At 40.9% G+C, this 23,954-nt stretch overlaps 1 protein-coding gene across 1 annotated transcript in view; it reads right to left on the bottom strand.

The window, feature by feature from the left end:
* LOC149262880 (putative glycosyltransferase STELLO2) overlaps window positions 1–23,664 on the bottom strand; it is a 41,466-nt gene extending 17,802 nt beyond the window's left edge. The window contains exon 1 of the mRNA XM_089425361.1: window positions 21,490–23,664. Coding sequence (XP_089281487.1) covers window positions 21,490–23,204 — 1,715 coding nt within the window. The 5' untranslated portion in view covers window positions 23,205–23,664. The remainder of the gene's footprint in view (window positions 1–21,489) is intronic.
* Window positions 23,665–23,954: the final 290 nt, after the last annotated feature.

Here is a 23,954-nt window from a genome sequence, read left to right as displayed (position 1 = left end):
ATATGTTACCAGGCATCTTCGAGCTACAACCTAGGAGAGTTTCCTGAAGTGCTAACAGGTCCATAACTCACTTCTCACTGCTTGGACCCAGCAACTCATACGCCGAGAGGGTAATAGAGGCATGGTTTCAATTTCAGTTTACTTCGCGTAATAGAGGTGTAGTCTAATAAAGACGTAGTGTGTGGTGTGCTCCAGCGTTGGCTTTAGCATGTGCTCTGTCATAGATTTCAACAGCAAACCATTATCGTATCATTTCAGCAGCAATCAAGGGATTTCAGTTGCCACTTTTTTACTGATTAGTATGCAGTATTTTATAAACTTTTAGAAGCAGATGCTTCTGGTTCTATGTAGTCACCCGTTAGGAGTCATTGCTCAGTACTTTGGATCATGTTTGGACTCATAACATATATGAGATACTTATTCATTCATGATATTTTGGACATCTATTGATATTATGCATTGTTTGGACATGGCTTTATTGAATATCAATGAAAAATGTTTTTTTTTTCAAATTCAATATATGTGCATATCTTGATTTGTTGACTTTACTAGTTTTTTCCCGACTTTTTCCCGATTTTTTCGCGATCCAGTTAAAACTCTTCGCTCTTTTGCCTTGCCGATTTATTGCCGATTCCGAGTCTAGTAACATTGATTTTCTGACATACACAGGTGGTTGATCGACTGTAATTTTACCGGGACCATCCCAGATTGATTGGGCAATCTGATTAGTCTTCAATTTTTGTAAGATTATCACTGGACCATGAATTCTTTATGTTCTGGATTTTATAGTAGTTCCAAAACAAATAGTTAATATGGCACACTTTGGAGAAAAGAAGGCAGCATCATCATGATATGTGTGACCACATGGTTAACAAAAGAGGCAATATAACAAAGCCAATATTTCCTGGGTTGCATTTTGAAAAAACTGGTCTGATGGCTACTTACACTGCGGCCTAAAGAAGACATATGCAAGCTTCCGAGCTATGTCAATAAACAACCATAACAAAAAAAACTGAAATTTACAACAACCTTAAGTTAAAGCAGATAGAAAATAGAATTGTTATCCAGTTTCTTTAATGCAAAATGCAGTTACTGCTTTTTAATGTTAACGTTTACCCACTTATTCTATAATAAGAAAATGGTTAAAGCTCTACAAGTCTTGAAGGCTAACTTGTTAGAATAAACTAACTACCTATAGGCCATTGGGTAGAGTGGTGGGCATGAGCAATAGACTCATATGTAGTTTCGGTGCAGCGTTGTTTTCCCTTTTGAAGGGTTGACATTGTGGAACCATTTCAATATCTGTTTTGGATCTTCTTTGCTATGTATGCATTCCATGGTTCCTTGAAAGATATGGAGAGATTGATTTGGTTGTAGAAAGAATTATGCAGGCTAGGTGACATGCACATGTAGGGTTGCTTCTCATTTAATTTTAATTTGATGCAAGGAAACAATCCACACTATTGTTATATGTGATGTTGAGTCAAGGGTTGTCCAAAGAAACAACCAACTGCACAACAATATTATCCATAAAATAGAAGGAATGATCAGTTTATTTTGTCCCCAATATTGCTGAAATATGAAACTTTTATCTATTTTCAAAACAAAAGTACAAAGTCCCTCAATTCTTCCTTGTTAATTTTCAATTCTACATGCACTCTAATTACTGTAATTTTTTCCTGAAATTGGATGTTTCTGCGTCATCCTCTCCTTCTTGGGCAAAAAAACAATCATTCATTCACAATTTGCGCTTTAGCCTGTAGACTTTGTGACTTTGCAGGCATTTCTAGTGTTCATATTACTTTTTATGTTTTGGACCAATGCAACATATATCACATAAGGAATGTTTTGAAGAGGGGCAGTGACACAAGCGTGGAGCTGGCATTCAATCACCAGTCTAGAGGTTTAAGCAAAAGGTGTTAATTTGGTTTCTTGAAGATTTTTGCATGGTCTCTATATGTATAGATATTTCCTAAAAAATTTGTTGCTGGTGGGCATCACAAAACATATCCGCTTTACAAATCCCTATCCGCGTCTCTTTGCACCTTTTGGGGCAATTGCGAGTTTACCTATAAACAACTCGGTAGCATATGATAGTTTCAAAACATAATGGTAAAACTACAAGTTATTTACTTAAGCATTCAAAACATGGTAAAACTGGTCAAACATTACTCTTTTTAGTGAAAATTCAGCAGATGTTTCATAGCTAAACAATATAAATGCACATTAACAATAATGTATCTTGAACTTTCAGTCACAGAGGTTCCTCCTGTCTACATAAATGAGGGAAAGCTTATCCACTATGGTTCGAACCTGAAGAGGATCTCTGTCTTTACCTTATAAACAACTTAATGGTAAAACTACAAATTAATAATTCAAGCATTCAAAACACATGTAAACAGTAAAACCGGTCAAGCATTACCCCTTTTTCGTGAAATACATCTGATATCATAACTAAATAATATAAAGGTACACCAAGAATGATACATCAATGGGCCAAAGTGCAATCAACAGGTTCCTCCTGTCTACATAACTGAGGAGGTTCCTCTGCAACGGGTTCTAACCTCAAGAGGATATATCTTCTCTAAATATGTCCATCCTAGATGAGAACTGCATAGCCAACCTGGCCGAGATCTCATAGCTAACTCTAATCTAGTTCTCTCGGATATTTCCACAAGAAGGAAATGCCCTTCAGTCTGATCACATCCCACACAACCTTTTTATCTTTGTATAAGAGGAGGATATTCATGTCACTCTTAAGACCATCGGTTAAAAAACTGGTGCATATTTTTAGCAATATCAGTCATTTTTCAAAATCAAAATACTCATTTCCAATGATAAGGGGCAACAAAGAGACTATTTTATCAGCAGCAATCCTTGCCCAGAAAACTGATTAATATTGCAAGCAAGCATGGGTGAAGGAGTGGGAGGGATCTTGTATAGCCCTGAATGAAACCAGGTTAAGACATAAGTATGGAGGCTTGGATCAATGACAAACAATCAAGCAGAAATGCATGGCTTCTTACGTCTGATCTTGGCCAGGGCTTTACAAGTGTCCAATATCAGAATTTTGGGAGACTCGCTTATAACCATACAACACTTAATCAAAGGAACACTGCCCTGAGATAAGTACTTTGGGAACCTAGATAAGTACTTTGGGAACCTATTAAACCAAATAAGAAGGCTCCTTGAAGACATTCCACAAAAAGAGTTCTATCATTATCTTTAGAACTCAAAACGAAGAAACAGATAAACGTGCTAATCAAGCCTGCCAGCTACAGGTAAGGCAGTTAGGAATAAATGGCACCCTGGGGTGGTGGCCTTTGCCATAACCCGAACGACAGTGTTTAGTTTAAAAAAAATTGATTTATATGGATCAGTTTCGTGATATGGGAAGACTTCAATATCAAAATTGGGTTGGGGGCCCGAAGGACAGCGTGGTGCCCCAAGTAAATCTAACTCATGCAGAAGGCAGCCGCCCAGATCCTTCTCATAAGCAGGACGCAAGCCAAAGGACAACGAATGGTTCTGCCATTGTAACCCCACACCCAATGATGAACACTCCAGGAGGCAACACAATTATGAATAGGCATGCAGCAATAACTCTGGGCTCATGTGGGATTCCGGGAAAGCAATGTGAATTGCAGAAGATGCAGATTAATATAATACAGTGGGTTGCCAATTTGAGTGGTGCTCTGGTGACGGGAAATTGGGGGAAAGGACGAAGAATCTGGCGAGTCTGGTGGAGTCACAGCCTGCTTGCTAAGCCTGCATTCCCCGTTGGTTTTCGCTCCTGTTTGTTGCTTGGCATATCCTGTATGCATGTCTGGAGAAATCTTTTAGTTATCAGCAGAAATCGTCTTTGGACATTGTGGTATATTTCTGCTTTCATTGCATGGAATAAGGGTGCGCAATGTTGTATTGGTCTGAATTTCATTGTCGAAATGATAGTCTGGACTCTTCACAGAGTCTAGAATTGGGCCCAGTAACTGGGGGATTGAAGGTCTTGGGTTGCTCGTGACTGCCCCTGCCTGCCCTTCTCAGGATCTCAAACTGTCCTTTGAGCTCTCTCTGCGGCCCAACTTGATAAACAGAAATTTCAATTGTGGGTTACTGACCACAGTCAGAGACGTAACATTAATTGGCTGAGGCCGCAAAATTAACTCTGTCTGGACCAATTGACTACTGTAGGAGAAGACGAAACTTGGCAGCTTTGGTTGGGACGACAGAGAGCATTGCAGTTTGAGTTTGGTGCACCTGGGGGAGACTGTCTGGTACACTGAGGACGGAGACCTAGGAGTGATCATGTGGCACACTGAAGAAGGTGGCGGGTTTCTCTAGATAGGACAGGGGTGCCTGCGGCGAGGTAAAGAGAAAACTTGGGGCAAGAGCAAAGGCAACATAGTTGCAAATGCAAGGAACGAGTTACTCAACTGACAGAACAAATGGGTGCCTTCCAAGTTCCAACTCGACATGACAGCGCTGAAAATGAGACAGCAGAAATAGAAGGAAACAAGTGCAAATGTGCTAGAAGGAAACAAGTGCAAATGTGCTAGAAGAGATTCACTCGTGTCACTATCCTCCTAGAATAGTTGCAAGCAATTTTCCCTATGGACATAACCATGGATTTTCCCTTAGCCTTCTTTGGTTCTTCTATAAAAAGTTTAGTTTCTTGGTTTCAATCTTGGAATCCCACACATCCCACCTCAAAAGGGTGGCAAGAGAAAGGGGCACATGTGTTGGACACATTGGATAAACCAATGCTCCTCATGTATTTCGTGACCTGGACTAACTGCCTCTTGTGGATCCTTATCTTTGGCGATGCGATCGTTGACTAACACCTGCGGGTTTTGGTCTAACGACAATCATGATTCCCAACAAGTGGTATCAAAGCGTAGGTCACAAGTTCAAAACACACCCAACTAGCGTTGGGGGGTAGATTGTTGGACATTGGATAAACCAACACTCCCCGTGTGTTTTGTGACATGGACTAACCGTCTCTCGTGGATCCTTATCTCTAGCGATGCAATTGTTGACTAACACCTGCGGGTTTTGGCCTAACGGCAATCGTGATTCCCAACAACATGGTGCTATTTTGCATGTATGCTAAAATGCTAAAGCATTGTTATGTGTGCAGAAAGCAAAAAAAACACCCCAATTTTTATCGTCTCTGAGTGAGGTCCGATGGGTTTGATTCCATCACCGAGAATCTTGAAATGGGGATCCCATTTTTACTTTTGATTTTAAATTACTGCCCCAATTGAGGTCACCTAAAAAATAATACATGGCTAGTTTAGCACACAGGTTGTTGGCCCAATCAATAATATCAGGCTCAGTTAAGTTATGTGTTCCTTGTCCAAGTCAGAGAAAGCCATGGTTGACTCAGACTGCAGTCCAATCAACCACTGGTCTGACCAATTTTGCTCAAAAATTGTTCAAACCTAAACAGGACAGGTCTTTAGGGGCCTCATGTCCCGTGTTTTGCATTTCAGAGACGACACGACCCATAAAACGTGTCTGACATGTTTTCCAACGTGTCCTAAAATCAAGACACATGTTTGGGTTGTGTCGGACATGTGCAGTAACGTGTCCTAATTTTAGGACACATGTCCCACTAAAATCCCAAAGTAAAAAACGTCGTGTCTTGATTTTTTTTCATTTTTCTATCAATTTCACCTATGTTTGAGGTGTTAGCCAACATGGATCTTAATGGCCCAGTGCTAGAGCCAGTCACTTTTGATGATGAGTCTCTTGAGTGGTCATCCTCCACACCAACAAATGCAACAAGAGATCTTGGATTGGGCAGAGGAGGAGGATGGAGTAGAGCCAAATGGCAGTGATAGTGATGGTGATTATGACATGGAGGAGGACCTAGACTATTGATAGAGTCATGACTAGTGAATCATGACCAGTACCAACACTGACGAGCTATGATATTCCTACCTATTTTGTATCTTCTCTATTTTGTATTTTCCATTGGCATTCCCTCGGTATATGTAATACATTTTGATTTTGATGTCTTAATGGAAAACCTGCAATTCCTGGTTTTAATATCTAAGTTCTTCTAAATTTCTAGTTTTATTTTATCAATCATGATATTTCTAAATTTCTAGTTTCTTTTGTGCTTGAACATTTGTTCACATGAACAATCAACATTGAACTGTGAACATCATTGATGTAGTAAACTAATAAACTATTTCTAAAACTGTAAATCCTAAATTACTAAATAGATATCATCATGATTCATATTTGTAGATGTTCTAATTTCTAAAAAATATGGATCAGGCACTATATTTCAGTATTTTTAATATGTATATATATAAAATGTGTCCCCATGTCCTATTCCTAAGTCGTTGTGTCTCGTGTCAAATACTCATATTTACGTGTCCTTTGTGTCCTGTGTCCTCGTGTCATGTGACTTAGGTTCAAACTAATGTTGCTGGCATCAGCATTGTGATAAAATCGACAAGGGTCCATAAAAGCAAAAAATTGTTAAAAGAGGGAAAATATTGATAAAAATCAGCAAACATCAGTAAAAATTAAAAAAGTCAAAAAAACCAACTTAAGTTGCCCCGTCAACGGCTCAGTGAATTTTTCAGTTGTTGCATGAATTTTGTGATATTCATAATAAAATCGTGACATTTTTGGCATTGAAAAAATCACAGATTTTTATGGCCGGTTTTTTCAGCTGGGCTTAAAAATCACAACATCGCAATGTTTTCATGATGTTTGCAACACTGATTCAAACTCAACAGAGTTTGATAAACTAGGTAAATCAGCAACATTCATTAGTAAAGCCAATAGAATGTAGCCAATCCATAAACACTATATCTTTATCAAGCACTAACCCCCCAAATACTATAGACTGTTAAAATAGGAGCATGACTTCCAGACACCCAAACACCTCTTAATCCATCTTGTTTCAGGATCTTGAAGAATATACTCCCTGATTGAGACAGCTGAGAATGGGATAATGAAACAAAATTCTAGAATAAAACTTTTGGTTCTATAACCCAACAACAACAGCCAGTAAAACCACTTCCAATCAAACCAGGTAAACAAGTTGCCACTGTAAAAATTTCTGATTTCCCACCCCGGTTTTCAGTTTCTCCTTATTTCTCCCATATAGTTAAATGCCCTTTCCCATAACCATACATTCAACAAGATGGAAAAAATAAATATTGCTGAAAACACAAATTCTGGAAATTTTACAGAATGCTGGAAATTGCAGAAATAAAAATCAGCAGTAATAAACAGCCATTAAAACACATTTAAACACAGAGATTTTGGTCAACTTGACCCTGGAAAAACCCCCTACAACTCTTGGGGAAAACCAGTTTGAGAGCTCTTCTTTATTTCTGGAAAATGCCTTTTTACAGTAGGAGAAATGTTCAGCAAAAATCAACAAACAGACTTTTACAACTTATCTCAGCCTTGCTGAAACACCGTTGCTGTTGCTGTTACTCCGCTTTCAACTTTGCTGTGACACCGCTTGCTGCTTTGCTGTTACTCTGCGTGCAGCGTTGCTGTTACTCTGCGTTCAGCTTTGCTGTAACTCTGCGTGCAGCTTTGCTGTTACTCTGCGTTCAGCTTTGCTGTAACTCTGCGTGCAGCTTTGCTGTAACTCTGCGTTCAGCTTTGCTGTAACTCTGCGTTCAGCTTTGCTGTAACTCTGCGTGCAGCTTTGCTGTAACTCTGCGTGCAGCTTTGCTGTAACTCTGCGTGCAGCTTTGCTGTAACTCTGCGTTCAGCTTTGCTGTAACTCTGCGTGCAGCTTTGCTGTAACTCTGCGTTCAGCTTTGCTGTAACTCTGCGTGCAGCTTTGCTGTTACTCTGCGTTCAGCTTTGCTGTAACTCTGCGTGCAGCTTTGCTGTTACACCGCCCAGAAATCTCCCTTGCTCTCTTGCTCTCCTTCTCTCAATCTGCTCATGAAAGAATAAATGATCTTTTCCCTCCTTTTCCTCCCTTAACCCAACCCTAAATGACTTTTGGGTGATCCCTAAATCCAATGGCTGAAATAGATTTAGATCAATGGCTGAGATTAAATGCTCATTTAAATCTCACTTTCTATTTTTTAATTCACCCCACTTTAATAAGGACCCACTTAGTCATTTATTTCCAAAGTTACTTTTCCTTTCTAATTTTTTTTTTTTCATTGACTTTATAAAGTCACTTTAAAATTAGACTTAGTAACTTTATCACTTAAAGTCACTTTCAAATTAGATTTAACTTTATAAAAATTATAAAGTTACTTTAGGAGAAAAATTAAATTCTTTTGGACTCTTTTCCCTAGGCCAAAGATCAAAGCCTTAGGGAACCACCTGTCCTTCGGTACCAAATTTCAACACTCCCTCTTACCGAGGAAGGTGTTCCTCACCACACCCATCTTGTCTCTGAAGTAGACATGCTTGCCCCGTGGTAAGGATTTGGTAAGAATATCTGCAACCTGCTCATCAGTGGAAATATACTCAAGCTTCACAGCTCCCTTCTGAACATGGTCTCTGATGAAATGATATCTGATCCCGATATGCTTTGACCTGTCATGAAATACTGGATTCTCCGTGAGTTTAATGCAACTCTGATTATCACAGTAAATCACTGAAGGTCTCAACGGCTGACCAAATAAGCCAAACAACATCTTGCGAAGCCAGATGGCCTCACAACTAGCTAGACTGGCTGCCATATACTCTGCTTCCGCTGAACTCAGTGCTACTGACTGCTGCTTCCGGCTGAACCATGACACTACTGCTGAACCCAACCCAAAACAGCACCCTGAAGTGCTCTTCCTATCAGAAGCACAACCTGCCCAATCAGAATCAGTGTATCCTGCCAATCTCACTCCATCTCCCTGCCTGTAGTCCAGACCATAATCCACTGTCCCCTGCAAGTACCGCAAAATGTGTTTTGCAGCCACCCAGTGAACCTTCCTAGGCTCACACATAAACTGACTCATCGTGTTGACTGCAAAACAGATATCTGGTCTGGTGTTGACCAAATACATCAAGGAACCAATCAGCTGCCTGTACAATGTGGGATCCACCAACTCGGAATCCGAAGCATGAAGCTTCTTCCAGTTGGTGATCATCGGTGTCGACATGGGTCTACAATCCTCCATGTGGAATCTGCTAAGGATGTCCACAATATACTTCCCCTGCCCCAGGAAGAAATGCCCCTCCTCCTGCCACACCTCCAAACCCAAAAAGTAATGCATCAAGCCGATGTCCTTCATCTCAAACTCCGCCGCAAGATCTCTCTTGCAGTGCTCTATGAGTCTCTCTGCACCTGTAATGATCAAGTCATCCACATACAGCACCAGAATGAGAGGTTCCTCACCAATCACAATAAAGTAAAGGTTCGGATCTGCCTCACTCTTTGTGAAACCCATCCCCTGCAAGTATGCATCTATCCTGGAGTACCAAGCTCTGGGAGCTTGCTTCAGGCCATAAAGGGCCTTCTTCAATCTGCACACATGGGACTCCTTCCCATGCACCTCAAAGCCCTGTGGCTGCTCAATGTACACCTCCTCCTGTATGAAGCCATTGAGAAATGCGGTCTTCACATCCATCTGGTGGATCTTCCAACCCATCTCTGCTGCTATCGATATAATGGAGCGGATCGAAGTATATCGAGCCACGGGAGCGAAGGTCTCCTCATAATCAACTCCCTCTACCTGGGAGAACCCTCTAGCCACAAACCTTGCTTTGAATTTCTCAATGCTGCCATCTGCAGCATGCTTTACCTTGTAAAGCCATCTGGAAGTAACCACGGATTTGCCCTCAGGCCTCGGCACCACCTCCCAAACATCATTCTTCATGATAGAAGAATACTCCTCCTGCATGGCCTCTCTCCAGACCTGCTGGCTAGCTGCCTCCTCATAGCTAGAAGGCTCAGAGTCAAGGATGTTGGTAACCATCGCCATATAGCTACAAAACCTCTCAGGTGGTCTACTCTCTCTGACCGGCCTCTTCGGCTCAGCAACAGATGTGGCATCTCTCAAGGTGTCCTTAAGCCACTTGGGCTTCCTCTTCCCTGAGCATGCTTCTCCCATAGGAGAATGAAACTCCTCCTCCTCATCCCCATCAGTAGCCTGAACTCCTGACTGTCTGTCTGCTGTCCTCCTGCCTGCACCTGAACCTGTAGAAGCTGAGGTACCGTGTGAACTGTCCATCAGTGGACTCCCTAGTGAGCTGCTCTGTGAACTGCTCTGCATGCTACCCGGAGCACCACCCCTCTGGCTCGGCGAGCCACTGCTCACTGATGGACCTGACATCCTCATAGATGTACCTCCGGATCCTCCTGATCCCTGCCCACTGGATCCCTGCGACTGACTCAACTGCTGCTGAGGGTCTGGCTGATCCAGATACTCTAACTCCCGTGACCTCCTAAAGGCCCTGTCCTCCTCGAACTTCACATCCCGTCTGACAACAACTTTCCTCTGTGCAGGAATGTAAATCCGAAAGGCCTTTGAGGTCTCACTGTAGCCCACAAGGATACCCTTCTCTGCGGTGGGCTCTAGTTTGGTCCTCTTCTCCTTGGGTATATAGGAGTATGTAATGCATCCAAAGATATGAAGATGACCAAGATCAGGCTTCTTCCCAGAGAAAGCCTCCTCCGGAGTCATGTGCCCCAAGGCACGATGCGGACTCCTGTTCTGCAAGTAAACAGCTGTGTTGCAGGCCTCTGCCCACAAGAACAATGGCAACCCCTGATCATATAACATGGCTTTGGCAGCCCCTATGATGGATCTGTTCTTCCTCTCCGCAACCCCGTTCTGCTGGGGGTTGTAAGGAACAGTGAACTCCCTCCTAATGCCTGCCTCCGCACAATAGTCAACAAACTCTCCAAGGGTGTACTCTCCTCCATTGTCCGACCTCAGGGACTTGATCTTTCGACCTGTCTGAGTCTCCACAAGAGCTCTGAACTCCTGAAACCGCTTGAAGACCTCACTCTTGGTCTTCAAGAAATAAATCCAGGTCCTCCTGGAGTGATCATCAATGAATAGAACATAGTACTCATATCCACTCAAGGAAACATGAGACATCCGACCGCTCACATCACAATGAATCAAATCAAGTATCCCAGTCGCTCTGCTGTCACTGCTGGGAAAAGGGGATTTGGCAAACTTGCCCATCGCACCACCTCTGCAAGTATCATGGTGATCAGTACTGAAATCTGGCACACCTGTAGTGATCTCCCGCAATGTCCTCAAGGCTCCATGAGACATGTGCCCCATCCTGCGGTGCCAAATCTCACACAGCTCAGAACTGCTAGCTCTGCTGTCGGTACTACAACTCAATGCCAAAGGGGGCTGGAATGCAAACTTGTACACCTCTGCATGGCGTACACCTATCACTCTAGCTGAATCAGCTGGAGAGCCCCTGGGATACATCAACACCTGTCCTTCCCTGAACAGTACCTCATATCCTCTGTCCTCCAAAGCTGAGACGGATATGAGGTTCTTCCTCATCCCTGGCACATAAAGAACCTCTGACACCTTCAAGGGAGGTTTGGACTCCCTCTGAAATGTCACTGTCCCCACCCCGACTGCTCTAACAACTCTGTCATCACCGAGTACTACCTCAATATCAGTGCCACTCTCTGAAAGCTCTGAGAAGTACTCCCGGACTCCTGTCATGTGACGTGAAGCCCCACTGTCCACATACCAGATACCTGTAGATGCTCCGCTAATCGAGGGAAAAGCATGCTCCCTCTGAACCTGTGTGGCAAGTGATCCTGCACTAGAGGACTCACATGTAGTGAACGCAAACTCCCGGTCAAAACGACCTGCAAAGTCCTCAATCTCAGCTGACGCTGCCACATCCTGGGTCTTCCCCTTCTTCTTCTTCTTCTCCGGACACACAACTGCATAGTGTCCCATCTTCTGACAATTCCAACACTTCACTTTGGAATAGTCCTTTTGTGAGTTACCCTGTTTACCTTTACCTTTGCCTTTGCCTCCACCACCGCTTGTGGAAGCCTGCTTCTTCCCTTTGCCTTTCTTGCCTCCTGCCATCAGTGCTACGTCCTCATCCTGCTCAACTGGCTTGGTTGCCCCAATCTGTCCTTTCCTGATCTCTGTCTGAATACAATCATCCCAAAACCTCTCCCATGTGGGAAGGGTCTCACGTGCACAAACCCCATCAGCAAAGTTCAACCATGAACGGGGGAGGCCATTCACTGCAATACGCACCAACTCAGTGGATGGAATGGCCTCTCCAATCGCTGCCAACTCATCTCTCACATTGGTAATCTTTGTGAGATATCCAGCTGCACTATCATTCCCCATCTTAATGTTCTTCAGCTTCTCCTTCAGGACCATCTTCCGGTTCTCATTGGTACTCTGGTAGAGATTGGACAATGCTGTCCACATCTCATGGGCATTGCTCTTTCCTCTCACATGAGGAATGCAATGGTCTTTGATTCCGTCTAGAATCAGCCTCTTACCCTTGTTGTTCTTTTTATTATAAGCTGCCAACTGAGTAGCATCAGTAGGCACAACAACAGGGTGCTGTGCTGTATGCACCATGATATCCCAGACTTCTGCCTCCTCAAAGATACTCTGCATTCTCTCCTTCCAAACGCTGTAATTTGTATGCCCATCCAACCTATCCTCCACCCTCAATCCCAATGACATCTTGCTGTCCTAAAACTGAAAAATAGCACTGCTGTGGTAAAGATAAACCTGCTGTTTATGAAAAATCAGCTTGCTGGAATTTTCTGAGTGAAAAAATCAGCAGCTGTATTTTTCTCTTTTGCTGTCCCAAACTGCCCTTCAGCACTCAAGCTCCGATACCATGTAAAAATTTCTGATTTCCCACCCCGGTTTTCAGTTTCTCCTTATTTCTCCCATATAGTTAAATGCCCTTTCCCATAACCATACATTCAACAAGCTGGAAAAAATAAATATTGCTGAAAACACAAATTCTGGAAATTTTACAGAATGCTGGAAATTGCAGAAATAAAAATCAGCAGTAATAAACAGCGATTAAAACACATTTAAACACAGAGATTTTGGTCAACTTGACCCTGGAAAAACCCCCTACAACTCTTGGGGAAAACCAGTTTGAGAGCTCTTCTTTATTTCTGGAAAATGCCTTTTTACAGTAGGAGAAATGTTCAGCAAAAATCAACAAACAGACTTTTACAACTTATCTCAGCCTTGCTGAAACACCGTTGCTGTTACACCGTTGTTGTTGTTGTTACTCCGCTTTCAACTTTGCTGTGACACCGCTTGCTGCTTTGCTGTTACTCTGCGTGCAGCGTTGCTGTTACTCTGCGTTCAGCTTTGCTGTAACTCTGCATGCAGCTTTGCTGTTACTCTGCGTGCAGCTTTGCTGTAACTCTGCGTGCAGCTTTGCTGTAACTCTGCGTGCAGCTTTGCTGTAACTCTGCGTTCAGCTTTGCTGTAACTCTGTGTGCAGCTTTGCTGTAACTCTGCGTGCAGCTTTGCTGTAACTCTGCGTGCAGCTTTGCTGTAACTCTGCGTGCAGCTTTGCTGTAACTCTGCGTGCAGCTTTGCTGTAACTCTGTGTGCAGCTTTGCTGTTACTCTGCGTTCAGCTTTGCTGTTACACCGCCCAGAAATCTCCCTTGCTCTCTTGCTCTCCTTCTCTCAATCTGCTCATGAAAGAATGAATGATCTTTTCCCTCCTTTTCCTCCCTTAACCCAACCCTAAATGACTTTTGGGTGATCCCTAAATCCAATGGCTGAAATAGATTTAGATCAATGGCTGAGATTAAATGCTCATTTAAATCTCACTTTCTATTTTTTAATTCACCCCACTTTAATAAGGACCCACTTAGTCATTTATTTCCAAAGTTACTTTTCCTTTCTAATTTTTTTTTTTCATTGACTTTATAAAGTCACTTTAAAATTAGACTTAGTAACTTTATCACTTAAAGTCACTTTCAAATTAGATTTAACTTTATAAAAATTATAAAGTTACTTTAGGAGAAAAATTAAATTCTTTTGGACTCTTTTCCCTAGGCCAAAGATCAAAGCCTTAGGGAACCACCTGTCCTTCGGTACCAAATTTCAACAGCCACCAGAATCACTTGACAAAATGCAGGGAAAGTTGATCTATCCATAAGCTGGAGCCTTTGAAACAAATGAAGGTTTGCCAAGATAGCTATTTAGTGGATTCCCCATCCTACAGGTCTCCACATCAAAATTGCTCACTTATCATGAAACACTCAATTCTTTGTTTATCATGAAACACTCAATCAATGTCTTAATTGCCATACCCTTTCATTACATACTCATTTCTAAACCCTCTACCAATTATACTGTATCTGGTAACAACTCTAGCTCCTGCAGTTTCCTGTTCCTAACCCTGTCTTATTTTGCATAAGCTACAACTGCAGTCTGCAAGTAGTTGCATCTCACCTTCCACTGACTGAAATTTTTAAAAAATTGAAAAGCACTAGACTGTTGTCTTTATTCATTAACTCTATCATTGTTTTTTAATGCTGTAATCCTGCTACTTACACTAGTATCATGCATTAGTTTCTACCGATGACAGCATACGTATAACTTTGAAGTTAGGAGTTCAATCCTGCTCTTAACAAAGTTATCACTGTTACCTATTTTTGCACACCTGGATTGCTTGTAACCATTTTCCCTTCAACAAAGAGAAACTTCTCTAGAAAAGGGAGTATAGTTCTGTCTGTTCCCCTTCTATATATTACATTCTGTGCACTATCAATTGCTGGACTAATATGATCATCAATTTCTGTTGGCTATTTACCTGCTATCTGTTACCCCTCATTTTAAGTGAGGCCCATACTAGTGAATGTCTTCACTGCCCTTGTGATTTTTATCACAAAGAGCTTCCAATGGTTGGGGCATTCACTTGATTCCATGGATTGTTGATGACATGGATGGTGATGTGCAAGAGGTTTTGATGATGTATTGTTTGCTTATCATAGCATACACTTATAATATGATGTTATAATCTCCACTCCTTGCTAGATGATTGTATATGAGGATATATGGATCCCTTGGTGGAATGCCCTAGCATTTTTGGGCAAAGTAGACATGGTATTGACATCTCCATCTGGCCAGCTTCATCATGGCATAAAGCGCTTGACATTCTCTCACCTTGTTTTATGTGGTTTTTTTCACTTGGATGGACGGATATGGATTGGTTGGGATTCTTTTTCTCCAACACCCTAGCTCCTATTGAAGACATTCACACATGGGTTGAGTTAATTGTAGCATGGAGCATGGTATCACCTTGAGCATCCCCTTCTTGGCCCCACATTTCGAGTCATATTATTGGATTAAAGGAGGCTGCCCCTTCTTTTCATGGAAATGGTCGAGTGTTATTGACATTCCACATGTTGAGGCCCTGTATCATGGATCCACTTGCTTGATTTGAGGATGATGTCCACTTTGGAGTTTATCTTCTAGTTATAAACTTGTCTTTGTTTTATTCACTTATATGTGAGTACCTTCTATTGTTCACATCATGCTCATATGCGTGTTACATATTCATGTACACATTCATACATACATATAGAGATGTATGCACATCTACTTGTATCCGTCACACTATCTTCTAGCATCAAATTCAAACATCTACCATGAGGATGACACGTGTTCAAATCCTAGCAAAACCACTCCCCCTTTGTATGGTAGATAGCCAAGTGGGACCTTTATTGCATCCTAGCTATAAATATTGTTCTAGCTTGTGTTGATGGTGCTTAGCCTTCAGGTTGTTGATATGTAATAACTACCAACGTTGTCATTGCTTAAAGACCCCTAGGATCAACCAATTTACCAAATATTACCCTCTTTCAAAAAGGTATTTTAAAAGTATATATATACACATACATCTATAAGCACATGTATACATGCATCTATATACAAATGTTTAAACTTTACATACATCTAGATATGCATGTATATACATGCACATACTTACATAAACACATATAATGTATATGCATATGGAAGAGACTCACACACAAATGTACAAAAAAAACAAGTATGCAAGTAGAAGAGGATTCTCAAAACCATACACATATAGATTATTGCTAGTAGATTGATAAATGTTGACCAAGTTTCCAATAAAATACATTGAAGTGGTTGACTGATAAAACATTAAATCCCCCATAGAGGGATAAGGAAAAAGTACAAAACGAATAAAGTATATTCATGATCCATGTTCACATATGTTTAATACACTAGGTCTCACCAATAGCTTATCTCTCTATTATTTCGAGATAATACTCTACATTCGGCTTCCTATGATGCATAGGGTTTTCTGCTTGACATTTTAGCTTTAGTTTCTCTATAGTACTTTCAAGAGATGACTTGTGCACTCCTTGATCATCCATTTTAGAATGTTGTACTTTCTAGTCTCATTGAACTATTTTGATCTTCAACAAACAATAATATTATTTCATTTCCAATCTAACTAAAGGTTGTTTGAAAGACAAATTCAAGCTTATTACCCAAGGAAGAGCAAAGAGGAGCATTGTGTAGGGTGGCTCCTTCTTTGGCATATTTCATATTGACATTGGACACAATTCACTTGCCATGTATATTTGAAAGATAATTTTCTTGTTGGACAATGACATGTTTCATGTGTATGCTCCAGACAACACTATTCAAAGACTCAAGTTGTTAGAATGTTCCCTAGAATTAAATTAACATGCCCTTCATCATAAAGGGGAGACAAGGAGTCTAAAGTTTTCACCTTTTGTCTAACCACCTACTTTAAGCATGAGACAAGAAAGGTGTTATGCACACGTGACCCTACTAGCAGCTCCAAAGTATACAAAACCTACCTAACTCTTGCCAAAAACTTTAAAGGCTCGTAATATCTAGGGATGAGTTCCTCAAACCCTTTACCTTTGAGCAATGCTTGCTTATAAGGTTGTAATCTCAAGAAAACCCAAGATCCCACCTCAAATTACCACTCCCTATGATGTTGCTCTTGTTGGGATTTCATCCTAGCTTGTGCCAATTTGAGGTTCTACTTTGACTTTCCACTAGGAAATCCTTAACCATAGGCACTTAAGGCTCTTCAATGATCAAATCAATTAGTGACAAAGGACCATAGCTATAAAGGGTCCAAAAAATGTACAGCATGTTGTATTATACTATTTCTCTGCCAAATGCTTTGGGCCATGAAGTTTGTTGACTTGCAACATAGTTTCTCAAGTCCACCTCTAGGCATTTGTTTACTACTTTTGTTTGTCCCTCTATTTGACAATGGTAACTTGAGCTAGTACAAACAAATTTATAGGATTTTCTAGAAACTACTAAAAGGATTTTAATCTTAATCACTAATAATGCTTTTTGGAAGCTTATTACCTTGTACACATGTTGCATGAAAACCTCAACAAGTTGTGAAACCTTATCAATGAACACTGAAATCCATGGCAATAAAGTGAGCATACTTGGTCCACCTATCAATCATAACATAGATAGAGATACGTGGCAAAGAAGTAATGAAATCCATGGTACTTGACTCCCACTCATGCTTGGATATAGGTAGTGGTTAAGAAAACTTAGACATATATCAAAGTTGGTTTTATTCCTTTGGAAAGCCTAGCACATTGAAATAGAGTCTTTCACATCTTTTTCAAGTTCAAAAGAATTTACTCCTTATATTTTGATAAATCTTAAAAAACTAGTATACCCAACAATTGCTAAAGAAAGCCATTCAACTAAGATTTTCTCTTTGAACCTAGAATTCAGTATAAGAAACATACGATTTTTATAGAAAAATCATATCCCTTGAAAACATGTATATGTTGTCATCTTCATGTGCACTTTTTGGATCTTGTAGCATAGTAGAAGCCTTCTCATCCTTAGCATATTCGATTAATATCTACTATTTCCATCGAAGTTTAGCGATAGATATTTATTATTGACATCAACTAAAGAAGTCAAGGCAAGGAATCTGCAACAACATTACCTATCCCCTTTTTATAAATTGATATTGAATTAAGTCAAAGCCTTGTAACTTGCTTACCCACTTTGCTTATTGTTCAATCAAAGTTCTCAAGGTTGTTTAAATTGGTTGTATCCCTCACCCTTATCTAGTGATATCCAAATCCCAAATCAATTTTTATATATACAGTTATCCCGTGTAACTCTACAAACAATTCATTTATACATGTGATAGGAATCTATTTTTACTGGCCATCTTGTTCAAGTTCTTGTCGTCAATATACATAGTGATTCCAAAAGGATCCATCTTTCTTCCTTAACAAGACCACTAAAATGCAAAAGAGCTTTTGCAGCTTGCTAGGTACTATACTCCCCATACTCCATAACTCTTGGATTATTTTTAATTTCATCTTTGAATACCTCAGAACCCCTATAAGGGGAATGATGATTCATCTTGACCCTAGTCCCTACTCGATGATTTTTTAGCTCTCTATCAGGGCGAATCCCATGTGGTAGGTCGTTGAAAACATCTGCACATTCATCAATCAACTGATGTACTTCATTCTCTCTTGATGGTTTATGCACTTTTCACCTTAATATGTAGGACCTTGATAATGTTGCATTGTAAAACATAACAAAATTCACCTCTTGTCAAATGTTCACCCATTTTGTAAGTTGAAATGAGTTCATTTGCACCTATTTACAAGCCCTTCACCTATGATAATTGTTGTTCCTTCTCAAAGTTCGTGTTCCTTTATGCACAATCAAAGTCCCTTTATGCACAAAGCAGCATTCTTAGTAGAACTTACTATTATTCCTTTGGACTGTCCAGCAGTAGAGGTATGGGATGAGGAGTACCATTTTGTTCTCCTTTTGTTGTTAGATTGGTTTTAAGGGGTGGACCTTCTATAAGACGGATTCCAATAACATCGAAATATGGGTATGCCTACCAAATGGCAGCCCCAAGGGTAGCACATAGAATCTGAAACTTGCTGAGAAGGTATGGATGCCAACTCAGGCCAAATCCAAGGCAGTATGGCTGTTGCTCATAAGCCGAAAACAATCTCTTCAACTACCTGAAATAGCACACTTCACTAAAAAGGCCCCTAACTCTAATGCCAAAGAGTACATTTGCAACTAATTTCCCATGTTACATCTTTTGGCCTTTGCATATCGGATAAGTACACTTTCTCTGTTGGTTAAAAGAAAAGTAAACTAACTGATATAAGACTTCATTTACTCATAAAACAATGTTAGATATGCCAATGACCCACACAAAACTTGTCCCGACGGACCTACGAAGTACCAATAACTAGTGCTGAAGCTAATTATCCTTGAGAATCATAACAAGGAGCTTTTATTCTCAAGCCGTTAGCACTCTTCTCTCAAATGTAAGAATGCCATTAGGCTCCTTAATTTTATGTCAATGAAACATATGAATTAGGCTATCTTCTTGAAGCTTCTTAATGCAGAGGAAGATTAGAGGCATTATTTTTTCATTTTGTTGATTGCTTTGCTTGCCAGAGCTCACCCAAAACTGTGTTAAAAAAATAATGCAACATTTCAAGTCTGGACAACTATGCTAAAGAAAGTATATGGGACTTGAGAAGATACAAGGAGAGTTTCAACACCTATACTAAAGCAATATATGGGACTTAAGAAGATGAAAAGAGAAATATGGGATTATATCTTAACCAAGTTCGAGCAGGCTTCTAAGATGGTTTTCTCAAGATATGCCACTGACAAGTAAAATAACTATGGGATAAAGAATTACGGTAAGTTGGTAACAAGGCAATTTATACTACTCTTGCCTCTTTCCTTCTTTAGGCCAGAGAAAGCTCAAAAAGGCTCTAAAATAATTCAAGTGGGGAAAGCATCTGGGAAAAGACGTATGCCATCAGTCTCATGGGACACTACACTTTGTCAAAGAAGGATGGAGAGCTTGGTTTGATCAATATGTGAATTCAAACAGCAATAATACCAACCAATTGGGTTGTCAGCGCAAAGACTGGATCAACTCATTGGCCAACGAATGTGTGACTTAAGAAGTATATGTGACTTTAAAAGATGCAAGGAGAATTTTGACATCTATGCTAAAGAAATCTATGGGACTTAAGAAGATGCAAAGAGAATTATGGGATATTGCATCTTGAAAATGTTTGAGAGCGAGTTTTTGAGATGGTTTTTCCAGGTTATGCCACCAACAAGTAAACTAACTATGGCACAGACTCTAGAGTATTATGGGAACAAGCCAATTTCTACTCATCCCGCCCCTTTCCTTCTTTTGGCCACAGGAAGCTTAAAAAGATTATAAATTGATTCCTGTGAGGAAAGAAAGGATGAAGAAAGGTATGTCACTAGTCTCATGGCACACTGCACTTTGTCAAGAGAGGCTGGAGAGCTTAGTTTGATTGGATAGTTGAACTCAAACAGCAATGATAGCAACCAAATGGATTGTCAAGGCAGTGAGTTTGTCGCCTCCTTGGCAGATTGTTAAAATTGGCAACTAGGGCCAAACTCCACATGGGTCATCTTATTTATGACAGCCGATAGTTTTCTTGGATTCCTCTCTCCGAGAGGTGTAGGATTGATTTAAAATCATCTGATTCTGACATGTACAAATGAAGTTATCAATTTATTTTGATTATGGTCAAATTGTCAAGGTCGGCCAGCAAACTTATGTAGGCTCAGAAGCACAACAGTCACGACTATTCATCCTCAACGTTGCATATAAATAGAACATAGAACATATCATTGTTGCCTAAAAGTAACACAGATCCCCATACAACATCCTATTCATAATGCTACATGCATGTACGGGGCATAAAAGCCTGCTTTGAATTTGTGATATAGTTGGAAGAGTTGTTATCAAAATTTCCAAATTAGGTAACCTCTGAAAGATTCCACAGGCTTCATAGTTAGTGTCCAAAGGATTACATAGGATCTAATAACAAACCCAAAAGCAGATGGGATCTAGCTACAAGATCCATTTGGACCTTGCCCTCAGACAGAGGCCAGCTTAGTTTAATTCCTTTTTATGCAGGAAAAGAATTTGCCAAGAAGGTTTCCACACTTGGCAAGATGTTGGAAAAAGAGGCGTACCTTCAGTTACTTTGGAGATCTGTCCATTGTTCTCAAAAACTACATCCAGTTGACAAACACGCCTTCACAATGCTTTGTAAGATCGTTCCTAATTCTAGTTTGCTCCAGTTGAGTTTGGACACTCAGGGGTCAATTTGGAAGGATTATAAATGATTATATAGCAAAGCCTTTATGGACTACAGAACTAACAGATCCATTCTAATGACCTCGCCAAATCACCCAAGTGCAGGTCACCTCAACAAAAACTGGGCCTTGCAGAGGACACAATTAAGCGGCTTAAGAGCACATTAAGACTCAATTTAACCACGCACATTTGTGGTCTACTGGATTCTATGTCCCTGAAAAAACTATTGTAAAGAAGTATAATTTCCGCACTATATAGCGGAGAAGACAACCAGAAATCAGTATGACAAAAGACAAATGTGCAATATACGGGAACCAACGCAAGTTTGCAAAACATCGAGTTATATAACAAAACTTACTTGTAGACTTGCCACCATTCACCATATTCAACTCCTAGATCTGGATTAGTCTGCTCAGAGACCACAACCACACTCTTAAATATGCGTCCGTACAACATTCTCCACCCTACAACAGTATGATTGACAGATCCACTGCAATGCATAATAAGCACTATGTTCCCATAAAATTTCCTCCATCTGATAAGGTTTCCAATCTCAAAATTCATCGCATGAGCTTCCTCTACTCCTAGATGCACCGAAGGAAGCTTCAGAGGCACAAATTCTTTATGATCCCCGTGAATGTGAACTGAACTTTGTCTGTCCAGCTCCAACGTCATTAGTCTTGGCTGAAGGTAACCCACAGCCAGCAGATCCTGTAGCCACGCAGCCGTAAACATTACGTCCTGCGCTGTCCAAAACCCCTCCTCGGCCATCGAATGACTCAAATGCAGAATTTTTTCAAATAATGTCGGTTTTGACGACCTCCAAGAGATGAGAAACTTCACCAAACGACCCACATTGACGTGCAAATCCTTCTCCTCCGAAAACGGATATGACTGTGTCCGATCGTACCTCTGCACGGTGGGAGGATAAATGGCAACATAACCCCCAATTTCCCACAAAATCCTCTGTGCCCAGTAGCCCCTGAGTATGTCAGAGGCCATCGTGCTGACCGATATTGGAAGCATGAGCCCCCAGAATGCAGGGCTTTGGATCAACGTATTGAATGAATTCAAAGGGGTCATGATACCCTGGGGAAGTGCAACAGGAGGAGCATGGGAATCAAACTTAATATCAAATGCCTCAATTCCAGACTTTCTAGTGTAATAAAACACGGAATCCACATCTGGAAGCCCATTGGCAATGCCCTGCTGAATAAATTGTTTCCCCCTGTAAACCTCTCCATAATAATCCTCGGGATTTACATCACCGACATCCTCCAATGGCAATCCCCGAGGCCAAACAGATCTCTGCCCAAAATGAATATAAGGGTTGACAACAGTCCTATTCTTTCTGTAATTGTTAGAATACTGCAAAATCGGTTCCCTGCGGGCCTCTTCTCCAATCAATTCAATGTCGAAATGGGTACTCAGATTGCCATTAGTTACAATACCTCGTTCATCCGCATCATATATTTTCTTAGCCCCGTGCTGAATAGCAAACAAATACCCTACAGTCTTCCTAATATAGGAATGATAAGGAAGATGGTTGATGATCCGATAACCCAAGAGAGCTTGCTGGTCAACAGAAAGAAAAATCGCACCTTTCACATTCCAGTCGGGCGGCGTATCGGAATCCCCCACGGCTATCACCTGCCATCCCCTGATCTTCACCAATTGACGGATTTCCTCTGTAGGTGGCCCCCTAACGGCTACCACGATCCATTTCTCAGTCTTAACAATGCTGTATTTGCTCTTGTCACTGATAAATTGGATGCCCTTGAACTGATGCACGTCAGGAAAAGGGATCGTTTCCTTCTCTGTTGCCCTAGACTCCAAACATAGCAACGCCGCTGTGTCGCCTCTGTTGCGGAGGAATAGAAGGCCCACGGCACTGAGAAATATGAAGCCGATTATCACCACTTTGGGTAAAACGCCATTTCCAAAACACTCCCCACTCCCACTCCCACTCCATGAACGGGATTTTAAGTCTGGATCCGATGGGGAATCAGAGGATACATAAGCTGCACTTCTGCTCTTCGAAGGCTTGGCAATGGCTCGTTCCTGGACCAGCATTGTCGCCCAGTGGATTTCGCACACCAACCACTAACAAAAGATCCTTCTCCACACACGAGATTTCACAGACACCTGTTTTATATAGGATTTATGGGATTTCAGGCGCTTCTGTTGCAGAAGAAGCATTGGACTCAATTGAATTCGCAATCAGAGTAGAATTGGCGTTTAGAGGCCGGGCTTCTTTTGTTGGAGTTTGCACAGATATGGCAGGCCCCCCGCGGAGACACAGAGTGAGCTGAGGAATGGAAAGACGGAGATAAATAATCGGAAGCTGAGAGGCATAATGAAGCTTTTCGTGTCAACTGACTGACATTATGATAAACGTGATCCTAGAGCGAACCGGCGAATATTAAATCGGCGTTAATGACGTAAAATAAAAGTTGTCGGAGTGTCGGCATTGTTGCCTTAAGTTTTCTGGTCCAGGCCAGCGGTACCTGACGGACAGGTCCGGGTCGATTGAGGCCACTACTTCAAATCCATGACTGCCGTCTTTTCCATTTCCACATAGGGAGCGGAGCGGAGCGGGGTTAAATGGAAAAACAACTTCTTCTTTCTTCGCCTTAAACTTACTCGCTTGTTGCTTCTTTCTCTGCCTTAAACTTACTCTTTTCTTGTTTTTTAACCTACACTGAACAGAGTGGCCATCAATGTTACATATTATTATTATTATTTAATTTTAAGTGTAAGGTTAAAGGAGAATATTATTATTATTATTTAATTTTAAGTGTAAGGTTAAAAGAGATTTAGGGT

This window comes from Pinus tabuliformis, chromosome 6 (assembly GCF_031772625.1).
Source record: "Pinus tabuliformis cultivar Carrire ecotype Pingquan chromosome 6, CPIR1, whole genome shotgun sequence".
NCBI lineage: Eukaryota > Viridiplantae > Streptophyta > Pinopsida > Pinales > Pinaceae > Pinus > Pinus tabuliformis.
The sequence above is the reverse complement of the archived record's forward strand: the minus strand, read 5'-3'. Positions and strand labels throughout refer to the sequence as shown.